At 45.0% G+C, this 16183-nt stretch overlaps 1 protein-coding gene across 1 annotated transcript in view; it reads right to left on the reverse strand.

Annotated features, from left to right (window-relative positions):
• The window catches only part of LOC109898476 (ski oncogene-like), a 63188-nt gene extending 49490 nt beyond the window's left edge, over window positions 1–13698 (reverse strand). Inside the window, exon 1 of the mRNA XM_020493459.2 lies at window positions 12469–13698. Coding sequence (XP_020349048.1) covers window positions 12469–13368 — 900 coding nt within the window. The 5' untranslated portion in view covers window positions 13369–13698. The remainder of the gene's footprint in view (window positions 1–12468) is intronic.
• Window positions 13699–16183: the final 2485 nt, after the last annotated feature.

Genomic DNA, 16183 nt, shown 5'->3' on the forward strand with positions numbered 1-16183 from the left:
GGCTTTTGAATGAGGGCACTTCCTGTTAGAAACAGGAAGAACAAAAGAGAGAGAAAGGACGGACTAGTCAGATGCTTTGCGGTAAAGAAGGAGACAGTAATGGGGGTGACCATGACAGACCAAGAGGCCTGTAATGCAGAATAAACAAGTCTAACTCAGCCCAGTACAGACCAGTAGAGTACAGACACCTGTGCTGAATTAATTTGATATGTGAGCCTGCCTATCTGCCTGCCTGTCTGCCTGCATGTCTGCCTGTCTGTTTGCCTGCCTATCTGCCTGCCTGTCTGCCTATCTGCCTGGCTGCCTATCTGTCTGTCTGCCTGCCTATCTGTCTGTCTGTCTGCCTGCCTATCTGCCTGCCTGCCTATCTGCCTATCTGTCTGCCTGCCTATCTGCCTGCCTGTCTGCCTGCCTGTCTGCCTATCTGCCTGGCTGCCTATTTGTCTGTCTGCCTGCCTATCTGTCTGTCTGTCTGTTTGCCTGCCTATCTGCCTGCCTGTCTGCCTGGCTGCCTATCTGTCTGTCTGCCTACCTATCTGCCTGCCTGCCTATATGCCTGTCTGCCTTCCTGCCTATCTGCCTCCCTGCCTGCCTGTCTGTCACCAATAGACAATAGCTGCTCTGCGGATCCCAAAGCTTTTACCAGACAAAACTAGCACAGAGGGAAATAGCCTAGCCATTAGGTGATGTGGTTAATAGGACTGGTTGTCTATTAGTTTGCAGGGGGTGGATGAGCAAAGACACCACAGTATGAGAGCCGCAGTATGAGATATCAAATGCACTGCCTTCAAGGCAGAGCAGAAACACAACATAGTAGCCTGTCTTGATAGGATATAACAGTAGATACACAAGAGAGTAGCCTGTCTTGATAGGATATAACAGAGTAGATACACAACATAGTAGCCTGTCTTGATAGGATATAACAGAGTAGATACACAAGAGAGTAGCCTGTCTTGATAGGATATAACAGAGTAGATACACAACATAGTAGCCTGTCTTGATAGGATATAACAGAGTAGATACACAAGAGAGTAGCCTGTCTTGATAGGATATAACAGAGTAGATACACAACATAGTAGCCTGTCTTGATAGGATATAACAGAGTAGATACACAAGAGAGTAGCCTGTCTTGATAGGATATAACAGAGTAGATACACAACATAGTAGCCTGTCTTGATAGGATATAACAGAGTAGATACACAAGAGAGTAGCCTGTCTTGATAGGATATAACAGAGTAGATACACAAGAGAGTAGCCTGTCTTGATAGGATATAACAGAGTAGATACACAAGAGAGTAGCCTGTCTTGATAGGATATAACAGAGTAGATACACAAGAGAGTAGCCTGTCTTGGTAGGATATAACAGAGTAGATACACAAGAGAGTAGCCTGTCTTGATAGGATATAACAGAGCAGAAAGGCAGAGAAATTAGTCTCCCACTCCTTCATTCAGAGCAGAGATGGAGCCTGGCTGTCTGGTCATCCTGACATCACAGTCATCATCACCCTCTCTCTTCATTTGCAGAGGAACAGGCAGGACAGAATGACTGCAGATGAATGGCAGCCTTCTGGGCAGTAGGAACGGTGTGCTTTCTATGTTCTGCAGTGTAAAATAGGAGTTGTAGGGAGGAGGAGAAGCTCTGTGCTGTAGGGAGAAGGAGAAGGTGGTGGGAGGTCTGTGTAACGAGGTCAGCTGTATGTGGTGTAGTTGGAGGAGAAGGTGGTCGGAGGTCTGTGTAACGAGGTCAGCTGTATGTGGTGTAGTTAGAGGAGGTGGTTGGAGGTCTATGTAACGAGGTCAGCTGTGTGTGGTGTAGTTGGAGGGCTGTGTAACGAGGTCAGCTGTATGTGGTGTAGTTGGAGGAGGAGGTGGTTGGAGGTCTGTGTAACGAGGTCAGCTGTATGTGGTGTAGTTGGAGGAGGTGGTTGGAGGTCTATGTAATGAGGTCTGCTGTATGTGGTGTAGTTGGAGGAGAAGGTGGTGGGAGGTCTGTGTAACGAGGTCAGCTGTATGTGGTGTAGTTGGAGGAGGAGGTGGTGGGAGGTCCGTGTAACGAGGTCTGCTGTATGTGGTGAAGTTGGAGGAGGAGGTGGTTGGAGGTCTGTGTAACGAGGTCTGCTGTATGTGGTGTAGTTGGAGGAGGAGGTGGTTGGAGGTCTGTGTAACGAGGTCTGCTGTGTGTGGTATAGTTGGAGGAGGAGGTGGTTGGAGGTCTGTGTAATGAGGTCTGCTGTGTGTGGTGTAGTTGGAGGGCTGTGTAACGAGGTCAGCTGTATGTGGTGTAGTTGGAGGAGGAGGTGGTTGGAGGGCTGTGTAATGAGGTCAGCTGTATGTGGTGTAGTTGGAGGAGGAGGTAGTTGGAGGGCTGTGTAACGAGGTCTGCTGTATGTGGTGCAGTTGGAGGAGGAGGTGGTTGGAGGTCTGTGTAACGAGGTCTGCTGTGTGTGGTGTAGTTGGAGGGCTGTGTAATGAGGTTTGCTGTATGTGGTGTAGTTGGAGGAGGAGGTGGTTGGAGGTGTGTGTAACGAGGTCTGCTGTATGTGGTGTAGTTGGAGGAGGAGGTGGTTGGAGGTCTGTGTAACGAGGTCAGCTGTATGTGGTGAAGTTGGAGGAGGAGGTGGTTGGAGGTCTGTGTAACGAGGTCTGCTGTATGTGGTGTAGTTGGAGGAGGAGGTGCTTGGAGGTCTGTGTAACGAGGTCTGCTGTGTGTGGTATAGTTGGAGGAGGAGGTGGTTGGAGGTCTGTGTAATGAGGTCTGTTGTGTGTGGTGTAGTTGGAGGGCTGTGTAACGAGGTCAGCTGTATGTGGTGTAGTTGGAGGAGGAGGTGGTTGGAGTGCTGTGTAATGAGGTCAGCTGTATGTGGTGTAGTTGGAGGAGGAGGTGGTTGGAGGGCTGTGTAACGAGGTCTGCTGTATGTGGTGTAGTTGGAGGAGGAGGTGGTTGGAGGTCTGTGTAACGAGGTCTGCTGTGTGTGGTGTAGTTGGAGGGCTGTGTAACGAGGTCTGCTGTATGTGGTGTAGTTGGAGGAGGAGGTGGTTGGAGGTGTGTGTAACGAGGTCTGCTGTATGTGGTGTAGTTGGAGGAGGAGGTGGTTGGAGGTCTGTGTAACGAGGTCAGCTGTATGAGGTGTAGTTGGAGGAGGAGGTGGTTGGAGGGCTGTGTAACGAGGTCAGCTGTATGTGGTGTAGTTGGAGGAGGAGGTGGTTGGAGGGCTGTGAAACGAGGTCAGCTATATGTGGTGTAGTTGGAGGGCTGTTTAACGAGGTCTGCTGTATGTGGTGTAGTTGGAGGAGGAGGTGGTTGGAGGGCTGTGTAACGAGGTCAGCTGTCTGTGATGTAGTTGGAGGACAAGGTGTGTATTCTATAGGGAGGAGGACGTATCTGTTGTGCAGGGTAGAGGAGGGTGGAGAAGGGAAATCTACAGTCTCTCTGCTCTGCTGTGAGTAAGTCTGTGTGGGGAGGCCTGCCTGCCTGTCTGTGTTTGTTGTGCTGCTCAGCTCTGGCACACTCCTCTCAGCCCACCAGCCAGAGAAAGAGCACCAAGTTCTTATTTAGCAGAGGAAGAGCAGCTCTGCTTAGCAACCACATCGGCCCTCCAATCACAGGCCTACTGTATGGAGGAGACTCCAGCCTGTGTGTGTGTGTCTGTGTGTGTGTATGTGTGTGTGTGTGTGTGTGTGTGTGTGTGTGTGTGTGTGTGTGTGTGTGTGTGTGTGTGTGTGTGTGTGTGTGTGTGTGTGTGTGTGTGTGTGTGTGTGTGTGTGTGTGTGTGTGTGTGTGTGTGTGTGTGTGTGTGTGTGTGTGTGTGTACTTTGAGAGATCTCTGAATGCTGCCTGGGACACACACTCAGTTAAAAACCATATTTCATGCAAACCAGACTTTCTAACCTAGTGATTACAGAATAATGTTGGTTGCTAACAGATGCTTTCCTTTCCGTCTTGGGTTGTTTGAATTCTGAACTGAACCTGCAGTGAGAGTTAATCTGTTCCAATTAATCCTAAAAGAAATGATGTATATCCTGGAGAGCAAGGAAGTAGTAAATCCTTAAAACATTCACTACTTTCACAATTCAGTGACTGTAGCCTACAATTTGCACCAGCTACAACTGAAATGATTGCATGATTCGTGAGCATTTAAATCCATCATTTGGAAGAAATGCAGTCTGAACATTGAGCAGTCTTTTTGATTTAGCTACGTGAGCTAATCCTCCTGATAGTTTTGGGGGTGGTTGGTGGGTGGAACGTAGGCGAGAGCAGCATGCCGATTTGTCATATGGCACCAGCAGGACCTGCTCTGTTCTGTTCTGGCTGGAGCAACATTACTGTAGCACTGGTCTGATAGATCATCAAACACAGACTAGTACTGCAGGTCAGTTCAAAGGCAAACCAAGATGGACATAATGAATCAATAAAAAATGATACTGTCTGTGGCTTCAAAAAGTGTAGAAAGAAACGTTCATCAGAATCATCCTAACATTACTAAGCCTTGTGTGTTGCTGCAGCAAGCAAGTCTGGAAGACATCATATTTCTATTTCCTGTTCTCTAATAATCAAATAATGAAAATTCCAGACAAAGTTAGCAGTAACTAAGTTAGCAGTAACTAAGTTAGCAGTAACTAAGTTAGTAGTAACTAAGTTAGCAGTAACTAAGTTAGCAGTAACTAAGTTAGTAGTAACTAAGTTAGCAGTAACTAAGTTACTAGTAACTAAGTTAGCATGAGGGAAGAGGAACATTACAGTTTCCTTGTCTGAAGGGGTCAAACTTAGACACTAGACTCAGACCCATCACTCAGACCCCCAAAGAGCTGTCCAGATGTTAATTTTCATCCAAACCGAGTCAGTGCATTCTAGGAGTGTTCCAGGATTAAAACCTCCTCCTCCCCAGCAGCAGTTTAGTCCTCCTATCCTCCCAGCAGCAGGTGCAGGCTCCAGGATGTTCGCTATCCACACAGATGGAGCAGAGTCTTAATCATGTATCTCATAATCACGAGGCTATCGCAGATGAACTGATGATCATAAAATAACACCAAACCCCATCCAGGCATCTGTTCTCAGCAAGACTACAGTCACAGCCACAGATCTCCTCCTCCTCTCCACATCCTCTCCTCACTAATCTCCTCCTCCTTTCCACCTATAATCTCCTACTCTCCACCTCCTTCTCCTCACTAATCTCCTCCTCTCCACCTCCTTCTCTTCACTAATCTCCTCCTACTCTCCACCTCCTTCTTCTCAATAATCTCCTCCTCTCCACCTCCTTCTCCTCACTAATCTCCTCCTCTCCACCTCCTTCTCCTCACTTATCTCCTCCTCTCCACCTCCTTCTCCTCACTAATCTCCTCCTCCTCTCCACCTCCTCCTCCTCACTAATCTCCTCCTCCTCTCCACTTCCTCCTCCTCACTAATCTCCTTCTCTGACTGTCTACTGTTAAACACCACCTTTAAAGAATGTACACCACATCAACAAACCCTGTACCATCTATTTGTCATAGGTTATGAATAATGGTTTGAGGTCTACTTGAAGCTGTACTTTCAGGTTAGTGTGCATGCTTTTGAAGCAGACAGACAGTGACCAGTCAGTGGCGACTGGCTGCCCTACATGGAACAGGATGCCATTGATACAGACAGACACAGCAAAGTGCTCAGTCATAGGTTTCCCACCCTGGGAGAGGCTGTGAGTTAGAGACATTTTACCCACGCACCACCCAAAGAAACAAGACATTAACAAAAAGGAATGGCTGCACTTAACAGCCACTGAAAGGCAGGGCTCTGGAACAAAGGAGGTGGCTGGTCTTTACCACACATCACCCATGACAGAGCTCCAGCTGACGTCCTTTTAACAGGGGGTCAGCCTTTGGAGAATGGAGGGCGAGACCCCAGTGAGCTCCTCTGTGAGCTCCTCACACCCCTCTTTCTGACACAATGCCTCTCACTCTCCTTCAATCACATATAATACGAGATGATGCACTTCTCTAGTTATCCATGTTTCGAAAAGGGTTTACAGACGAGGCAATTGAACAGTCTCAGAGCTCCTTATATAGAATCCTACCAACAACACTCTGGGCTGGATGCATTATCCACTGAAATATGTGTTTGCTTAGGGACTAGGCTATGGTTTAGGTTGAACTGGAGGCAGAGGTTGGAGATGCCGGGACTGAGTTTGGCTTGGCTGGTCCGTTTAGGGTAGGTGCTGGTCAGTGAGGAAGTGTGTGTTGGGTCAGTGCTGGTCAGACAGGGGTGACTGAGGGCCGGGCCAGGGGCAGGGGGGATGAACCATGTGTGCTCTCAGGGCTTCCCAAAGGTTATAGCAGACAGATAGGTGCGGTAATGAGCCGAGAGTGAGCTCATTTGAATCACCCAGCCCAGCTGATCCAGGCATAATACATGCCCACTCACATGCACATACTGCACACACACATGAATACACATACACACAGACACATACAGACAACACTGTCTTTTACCCCTACCTACATGTGCATATTACCTGAATGACCTCAACTACCTCGTAGCCCTACACATTCACTCTGTACTCCTTGTATCTAGCCTCATTATTCTATTGTGTTAATATTTCCTATTTTCTCTGCTTATTTGGATTCTTTTTGTACTTTTTAACTCTGCATTGTTGGGAAAGGGCTCGTAAAGTCAGCCTTCGGGAAAGGGCTCGTAAAGTCAGCCTTCGGGAAAGGGCTCGTAAAGTCAGCCTTCGGGAAAGGGCTCGTAAAGTCAGCCTTCGGGAAAGGGCTCGTAAAGTCAGCCTTCGGGAAAGGGCTCGTAAAGTCAGCCTTCGGGAAAGGGCTCGTAAAGTCAGCCTTCGGGAAAGGGCTCGTAAAGTCAGCCTTCGGGAAAGGGCTCGTAAAGTCAGCCTTCGGGAAAGGGCTCATAAAGTCAGCCTTCGGGAAAGGGCTCGTAAAGTCAGCCTTCGGGAAAGGGCTCGTAAAGTCAGCCTTCGGGAAAGGGCTCGTAAAGTCAGCCTTCGGGAAAGGGCTCGTAAAGTCAGCCTTCGGGAAAGGGCTCGTAAAGTCAGCCTTCGGGAAAGTCTACACATGTCGTATTCAGCAAATGTGACAAATAAGGTTTGATTTGATTTGTCTTGCTAGCCATAAGTTACACAGAGCAACACCTAAGCACACAGATGTAGGGCTCTACACGCACAATAAACACACACCGTCCCTCTCCACCTCAGAGTACAGTACTCAGTTTACTGGTTTGGTCCCAGGTTTGAGGCTCATTTGATGAACAGAACAATGGGATGAGAAATGGCATAAATTGGCCTCACATGAACAAGGTTAATATCCATTCCATTAAGGAAGGACTACATGGGTCTCCAGAGTCCGCTTCTTCTCTACACTCATACACAAGACTGACGTTATTGCTCTTACTTGTTAAGCTTATTCTAAGAAATATTGGACAATGAGGGAGGGAAACATATTTTAGTCATTCCTCACAAAAGCATATTTTATGTACTTCCCCTAAATAGAAGAACAGGTGAAATTCATATTTCAGAAATCAATCAATATCATTTTTTATACCTTTGATATTTGGTTATTTATTTGAATTGTGGGGTTTCATAAGGTCATTTGTTTGTGTTGTATGCTGGTGTACTTGTTTCCTGTATTATAGATACTGTGGTACTATGTGTTTTTGTATTTGCGTGGTTGCTCGGCTAGTTCGGAATAATATTTGTTATTTGTATTTATTTATTTGCTGTGTCTCTCTGTCCTTTATCAGACAGCCATCTGGCCAGTGGACTGGACACAAGGACATCTGATTGGACGCTGTAAAAAGAGTGGGGGTGAGTGGGGTCAGTCTCTGTGGATAGAGGTCAGGTGTCACAGCTCTTTAACAACACATGTTAAGACCTTGCTCCACTGGGCCCGCATCTCTTCAATGAGAGTCTATAGCCTGTTTTCTTCCAATCTATCCCCATCTTTACATTAGGCAACGGCTAAATAACCAAATGCAGGATTCAATTTAAAACAGACACAACAGACTTCTGACAGGGGCGTACTGGCCATCTGGCATTCCGGGCAAATGCCAGATGGGCTGGTCCATTTTTAGCCCAGTTGGCCTGTCTAACTGGGTTTTTTAGCGCAGTGTGGGGGCATCAAGGGGGGGGGTTGGGCCGGTGTGTTAGAAATGTGTCACGACTTCCGTCGAAGTCGGTCCCTCTCCTTGTTCGGGCGGTGTTCGGCGGTCGATATCACCGACCTTCTAGCCATCACTGATCCATTTTTCATTTTCTATTGGTTTTGTCTTGTCTTCCTTCACACCCGGTTCCAATCTCATCATTACATGTTGTGTATTTAACCCTCTGTTTCCCCTCATGTCCTTGTAGGAGATTGTTTGATTGTATGTTTGTGCAAGTCATGTGTTGGTGTGTGACGGGTTTTGTACCCACTTTTATTATTTTTTGTATATTTTGTTTTTTGGAGTTTTATGAGCACTTATTAAACGACCCCGTTTATACCAAGTTCGTTCTCCTGCGCCTGACTTCCCTGCAACCAACACGCACCCATTACAAAATGCCAGGGACGATTTCTGGTCCCAGTCCGCCCCTGACCTCTGGTGTCATCAACCCTCAAATCCCTGTCAGCTTTGTACTCGAACAATGATATCCAACTATAATGCTGTCTCTAGCTATGTAGAAACCCTGTTCAACTTGTTCTACAGAACTTTGGAAATGTTTATCATTTAATTACCTATTATCTCAATATACTTTCTCTTTTTATTGAAAGAAAATACTCAAAAATAGCAAAAAGGTCATTTTTAACTGAACCTAGTCACTGTTACAGAGCTCTGTGTACAGTAGTGTAATTGAATGCCCAAACAGACAGACATGATCCTGGATGAGGTCTGACCCAACACACACCCTGACATTAGTGTGGGTCTGAGGTCGGTTGATAACATTGTTTTTTTTTATGGGTAAGCGAGCCAGGGCTGGCAGCTAGCGACCCTGTCAGTCCTGCCTCTCAGCAGCTTCCCCTGTCAGAGTGATGTATGGGAGCACTGGTGTGCAGCTCCCCAAGGACCAGGCCTGGCTGTCTGCTAACTGGGACACTCCTGACTGTGAACCAAGGCAGGCAGACACACACCACAACCCCACACCACCCTATGCCCCCTGAAGCAGAGACCTCACAGTTTTGAAAATATGAAACACACTGACCATATATCATGTCATGATGACTACAGTTAGGACAGCAGCGGTAAGCAACAGGTGGTGGAGATTTTGCCACACAGACATTTTTTCTTTAGGTCCAAGCCTCTGTGAGGTTCTGGATGTCCATTTCTTATGTGGAAATGACACAGATTATGTAATTGTACTATTAAATGTGCATTAACTGTGAGATTTTGAAAACTGTAGAGGGCACAATGTTACTGTGTCTCAAAAGAGAGACATTGGAAGCCGTTTTACAAGCACTTTAGAAATTGAGAATATACACTACCGTTCAAAAGTTTGGGGTCACTTAGAAATGTCCTTGTTTTTGAAAGAAAAACACATTTGAAAGAAAAACACATTTTGTCCATTAAAATAACATCAAATTGAGTGTAGATATTGTTAATGTTGTAAATGACTATAGTAGCGGGAAACGGCTGATTTTTCATTGGAATATCTACATAGGTGTACAGAGGCCCATTATCAGCAACTATCACAACTGTGTTCTAATGGCACATTGTGTTAGCGAATCCAAGTTTATCATTTTAAAAGGCTAATTGATCATTAGAAAAACATTTTTCAATTATGTTAGCACAGCTGAAAACTGTTGTTCTAATTAAAGAAGCAATAAAACTGGCCTTCTTTAGACTAGTTGAGTATCTGGAGCATCAGCATTTGTGGGTTCGATTACAGGCTCACAAAGAACTGTCTTCTGAGACTCGTCAGTCTATTCCTGTTCTGAGAAATGAAGGCTATTCCATGGGAGTAATTACCAAGAAACGTAAAGCGGTGTGTACTACTCCCTTCACAGAACAGCGCAAACTGGCTCTAACCAGAATAGAAAGAGGAGTGGGAGGCCCCGGTGCACAACTGAGCAAGAGGACAAGTACATTAGAGTGTCTAGTTTGAGAAACAGACGTCTTGCAAGTCCTCAACTGGCAGCTTCATTAAATAGTACCCGCAAAACACCAGTCTCAACGTCAACAGTGAAGAGGCGACTCCGGGATGCTGGCCTTCTAAGCAGAGTTGCAAAGAAAAAGACATATCTCAGACTGACCAATAAAAATTGAATATTAAGATGGGCGAAAGAACACAGACACTGGACAGAGGAACTCTGCCTAGGAGGCCAGCATCTGCCTAGGAGGCCAGCCAGTCGCTTCTTCACTGTTGACGTTGAGACACACGATTATGCATTCTTGACTCTTCCATAGCAGGCTTAAAAGAAACACAGACTGGTAGATGCATAATGGATTATGGTCATTGTAGTTAATTATCATGTTTTATGCGCTAACCTATGTAGAATATTGGCCTGTTGGAAACTACAACTCCCTACTACATCGCACAGTTCAGGCTGGATGTTATTTATCTCTAGAGAAACTGTGCAATATGCGCATTGAGCTCACTGGAGAAAAAAAATGCAATTTATTTAAAATATTTGAACTGACGTCATTCAATTAGTTGTTAAAAACTGAAAAAGAATCTATATTTTGGTTAATCGCTCAGAACTAATATTCAACCAAGCCTCTCTTGGTGGAGGTAGAGCTCCATTCATTTCTAATAATACATACAAAATGTACTGTGTAGGAATGATAATGAAATGTAAAGTCACTGAGGAATATTGAAGAGATAGCCTGTCTCCTGTTCAGAGTGTAGTTGTTACACCACAGTGAAACATAGTGTCCAGTCATTAGCTAAGTCCCACTCAACAGCTGTTGTGAGCTGAGGGAAACAGCCACCATGTCTCCCTGTCCTTTGTCCACTCTGAACATCTGTGAGCCTCGCGTGGAGCCAGGAAGCACAGCCATAGACCTCAGGCAAGTGTTCACCCTGAAAACCTTCCACCACCCTGCATTCAATGGGCTCAAGTTCGCACGCACGCACACACGCACACACGCACACACGCACACACACACACACACACATACACATAACCTATCCCGATCTAACACACATTGTGATAACTCATAGTTCATTAAACTCTTATCCCCTAACCCACCTTGTGGCCCAATAATGGGTTCCCCAGTCCCCCTCCCTTCTCTGACACTAATAAAAACAGTCATATGAAGATGCCCTTGAGTTACCCTATGGGGGATCCAAGGAGAGTGGGGTGGAGGACCACTCAGGGTGTGAAAGTTTGAGCTTCTTTTGTTTTCAAAGGAACATTTTAAAACAACCTTTTCAATGTGAATTTAAACCAATGTACCTGCACTGCAAAAAGGCAGAGAGGAAAAGATTGGAAATAAATCATGTGTGTGTGTGTGTGTGTGTGTGTGTGTGTGTGTGTGTGTGTGTGTGTGTGTGTGTGTGTGTGTGTGTGTGTGTGTGTGTGAGTGAGTGAGTGAGTGAGTGAGTGAGTGAGTGAGTGAGTGAGTGAGTGAGTGAGTGAGTGAGTGAGTGAGTGAGTGAGTGAGTGAGTGAGTGAGTGAGTGAGTGAGTGAGTGAGTGAGTGAGTGAGTGAGTGAGTGAGACCAATAGAACAGGGTAGGAGAAGGGGCCATCATATACAGGTTGGTCATCCCTACTGTACATTGTCAGTTGCAAATGTAACAGTGATGGAATGACTCAATAGTGTGGGCTAAATAGCATGCAATAAGATATCATATTCAGATATCCTTAGTTGTTCTTAACACGCAACTGTGTAATAGGGCTATTATTTCAAAACACTACCATTGATTAATGAATAACAACACATTAACCAATAGGTTATCACAAATTATAAACTGGGTGGTTCAAGCCCTGAATGCTGATTGGCTGACATCCGTGGTATATCAGACCTTATACCACCAGTATGACAAAACAGTTATTTTAATGCTCTAATTACATTGGTAGATGGTGCACACCCAGAATAATAGTTTGTGTGGAGGTGCTGACTAATGGCAAATAAACTATAAACTATCAAAATAAAGAAAGTTGGATGCCGAAACATTGGTAAATACTCCTTAAATTGCCTGGAGATTATACATGGAGTGTGCCACTTTCTTTCCTTTGATAATTACATTGCTTACCAGTTTATAATAGCAATAAGGCACCTTGAGGGTTTGTGGTATATGGCCAATATACCACAGCTAAGGGCTGTATCCAAGCACTCCGCGTTGCATCATACAAAAGAACAGCCCTTAGCCGTGGTATATGGGCCATTTACCACACCTACCTCGAGCCTTATTGCTTAATTATACAACGGGTGGGTCTAATCCTGAATGCTGACTGGTTGCTTCTAAGGCATTATCACTTAATTAAGTCTTAATGTATGTCATCAAATATGTTAAAATATATATTAAACACAAACTAAAAAAAAAAACTTGAACAGACTTACACGGCATGATTTGTTTGAGAACTTGTTCACGAAGTCAAATTTGCCCTTCATTTCTTTGAGGTTCTGATCCAGGACAGCCTTCTCTTCTTTCCCCGTATAGTCCGGGTCCAGGAGAACATAGACCCGCCAGTTAGCCGAGTCGAACCCCCAGTGAACTGTCCGGTTCTCTAGTCTTTTGTGACTATGGACCACAAACTTGTGAGTGGGGTACATGAGTCTGCAGTCCATGCACTGGATACAGGCGGCATTGGGACTGGTATACAGTTCTGGGACAAATAACCCCTTACACCTACCAAAACATTCGTGGTATACTTTGAAGCTTTTTTCCGTCCTCTCCAACTCTAGGGAGCCAGACAGCTCTTTGTTGCAGTGAGGAGGGTAGACACCACAGTAAATGAGGGCATTGCAGAGGCGCTCAGCATCCGTCTGGGTGATCAGTCCGCATGATGGGGCAGAGAAGGGCAGGATACCCACGACTTTGAGGATCTCCAGCTGGTCCGCAGTGCACCGGGAGCAGTAGATATGCAGGTCGTCGCACACCGAGTTGATCTGCTGAAGCGAGAAATCCCGCAGGACACTGTTGAGAATCTGCGGCAGACACAGCCGTTTCTCGCCGCCGACCACGAAACAAGAAATTGTCTCGCGCTCCAGGACAGTTTCGCACCTTTCGATGGAGCGGTCGGATGGAATGAACAACGGCCCCGATAAAACCTGGGGTGTCAGTGGAGGCATGGCCAGCATCAGTTCAGCTGTTTTTCCATCTTTGTTGAAGAGAATTTCCTGGTGCCACCGAGCGGAGAACGCCGCCGGTCCACCAAGGGAGCTCCTGGAACTCAAATGAAACTGCTTCAGAGTTTGCTGAAGTCCGGGATGAGGCTGAAAGCTTGATGGAGCCTCCATGTTTTTGCCACTAGAGAAGTGAGTTCAAATGTACGCGACCTATTTTAATCAGTTGTCTTCAAAATCCACCAAAAGAGCATTTCCATGTCACTAGAGAATGTCACCACCGGCCCATCTGTTTAAAAAATGAGGATAAGACACTATTGAGTTGAAATACTCTTAACTCTCCCGTCCACAGATAAGATAAATCCGTCGGACCACTCACATAAGAGCGTCAAAACGATACAATGTTTATCCTCTCCAAAGCAGTCTCTGGTTGCAATGTCTATGTCTAGTCTGCACGATGTGATCCTCAAACATGCCAAGTCTGAGCAGTCTGGCGTTCTCTCTCTCTCTCTCTCTCTCTCTCTCTCTTTCCCCTCTCTCTCTCCCTCTCTCTCTTTCCCCTCCCTCTCTCTCTCTCTCTCTCTCTCTCTCCCTCTCTCTCTCTCTCTCCCTCTCTCTCTCCCCCTCCCTCTCTCTCTCTCTCCCCTCCCTCTCTCTCTCTCTCCCTCTCTCTCTTTCCCCTCTCTCTCTCCCTCTCTCTCTTCCCCCCCCCCCCCCCTCTCTCTCTCTCTCTCTCTCTCCCCCCCCCCCCCCCCCTCTCTCTCTGTTTGTTTGTGTCTGGTTCAGTCATTGAATCCCGGCCAGGAATGTGACTGACTCCCCGGGCTGGCTGTTCCCTGAACGAGTTGTCCCTCCCCCTCATACCATGGCAGCTGCAACAGCAGCCACAAAAAACCTAGTAGACTGGAAAGTAAGGGTGGAGTCGGACCTCAATGGGGAGAATACATTAATCTCAATTGAAACTATTAAAACTAGTTCCAAGGAGCCTTTATAATGCATGAATGTATCCATGGCAGTGTTCATAAATATATGTGTGATACCACAGTCTTGGTGTCAGTGGTATCTACACTGAGTGTACTAAACATTAAGAGCACTTGCTCTTTCCATGACATAACACTGACCAGATGAATCCAGGTGAAAGCTATGATCCCTTATTGATGTCACTTGTTAAATCCACTTCAATCAGTGTAGATGAAGGGGAGGAGACAGGTTAAAGAAGGATTTTTTAGCCTTGAGATAATTGAGAGGGAATGGGCAAGACAAAAGATGGAAGTATCTTTGAACGAGGAATGGTAGTAGGTGCCAGGCGCACCGGTTTTTGTTAAGAACTGCAATGCTGCTGGGTTTTTCATGTAGAGTCCACGCCCCAATGAATTGAGGCTGTTCTGAGGGCAAAGGGGGGACACATATATTTTGTTGCTGTTGCCTAAATTACATTTTCTTGCTGGCTCTCTTTTTTGATTATTGACCTGTGGAACACTCTCCATGTATCTACAATTATATATATACATTTGATCATTAAGAAGTGGCCTTTTCAGGTTTTTCATCTCACAAGACTTAGATTAGACTCAGATTAGTAATGGGGGTTAGTTGTAAACAGGGTTATTTGTATTGCAGTGTACCTAAAATTATATTGTATTTTATATGGTAGTTAGACACATTCACATAATGATATCAAATTTCAAAGTGCTGTTATTGTGAAGTGGAAACGTGGATGCCAGGAGAACGCTACCTGCCCCAATGCATAGTGCCAACTGTAACGTTTGGTGGAGGAGGAATAATGGTCTGGGGCTGTTTTTCATGGTTCGGGCCCCTTAGTTCCAGTGAAGAGAAATCTTAATGCCAACATACAGCATACATTCTATACGTTTCTGTGCTTCCAACTTTGTGGCAACAGTTTGGGGGCAACAGTCTGTTTCAGCATGACAATGCCCCCATGCACAAAGCCAGGTTCATACAGAAATAGTTTGTTGAGATCGGTGTGGAAGAATCACCCAACATCGGTGCCCGACCTCACTAATGCTCTTACGGCTGAATGGAAGCAAATCCCACAGCAATGTTCCCATACTCGCTAATGTAGGAACATTGCCTTTATGTTTCAAACATGCTGTAACACTGACATACGGATTGAATAGAGCCCTAAAATAGTATTTTCATAAATAAGCAAAAGGAAAAAAAGTGTTCCATTTAGCCCCAGTCTCCCCGAGCCCAAACATGACCCTAACCCAAACATGATCTTACAACGTTTTCCCCCCGCAATGCTAAACATAAATAAATACATTTAGTTATCAAACCCTGATCTCCAAATTAATACTACACAAAATATTAGTATTATTATGAAATTGTTTAATAGTCACATTAGGTTAAATTATTTCAATTGTGTATTTTAGTAGCTTACAGACAACCGCAATTATAGCAAATCCTAGCAGGTAACACTTTAAAATAACTTTCATGAATATGCCATTATGAATGCTTAGAAATGTTTATAAATGGTTATACATGTTCAATACTTATGATGAATTGTAATTCTTATCAGCTAAGGCCTATAAATACTTCAACTATTAATAAGTATTTCATTATTTGTAAACATGTAGGCCTATTAACATGTATAATGCCTAGTTTATTAACGGTTATTTGTCAAAGTTATAATAAAGTGTTACCCAAATATTTCTATGGTCAGCTGTCAAAAGTCTTTAATAGTCTACTATTTTACAGGCAGAACGACATAACAGAATAAGTTGAATATTCGATTAATCATTTGTAGATATAGCCATGAAAAGTAGGACCTCATTGTGCTTTTGGAAAAACATGTACTACAAGTTAGTGTTCACCATAGGTTCATGTGAACTCCTGAAATCATTAGGAAGCTATGATTAGCGTCCTATGCTGAATTATTTGGTGCAGAAAATATACAATTCCTTAACACTTCAGATAAGATTTGTGTTACCAGTTCATTACGCCAATTATTTTGCAACAGAAACATTTTACT

The sequence above is a fragment of the Oncorhynchus kisutch genome, linkage group LG1 (assembly GCF_002021735.2).
Source record: "Oncorhynchus kisutch isolate 150728-3 linkage group LG1, Okis_V2, whole genome shotgun sequence".
In the NCBI taxonomy this organism is placed as follows: Eukaryota; Metazoa; Chordata; class Actinopteri; order Salmoniformes; family Salmonidae; genus Oncorhynchus; species Oncorhynchus kisutch.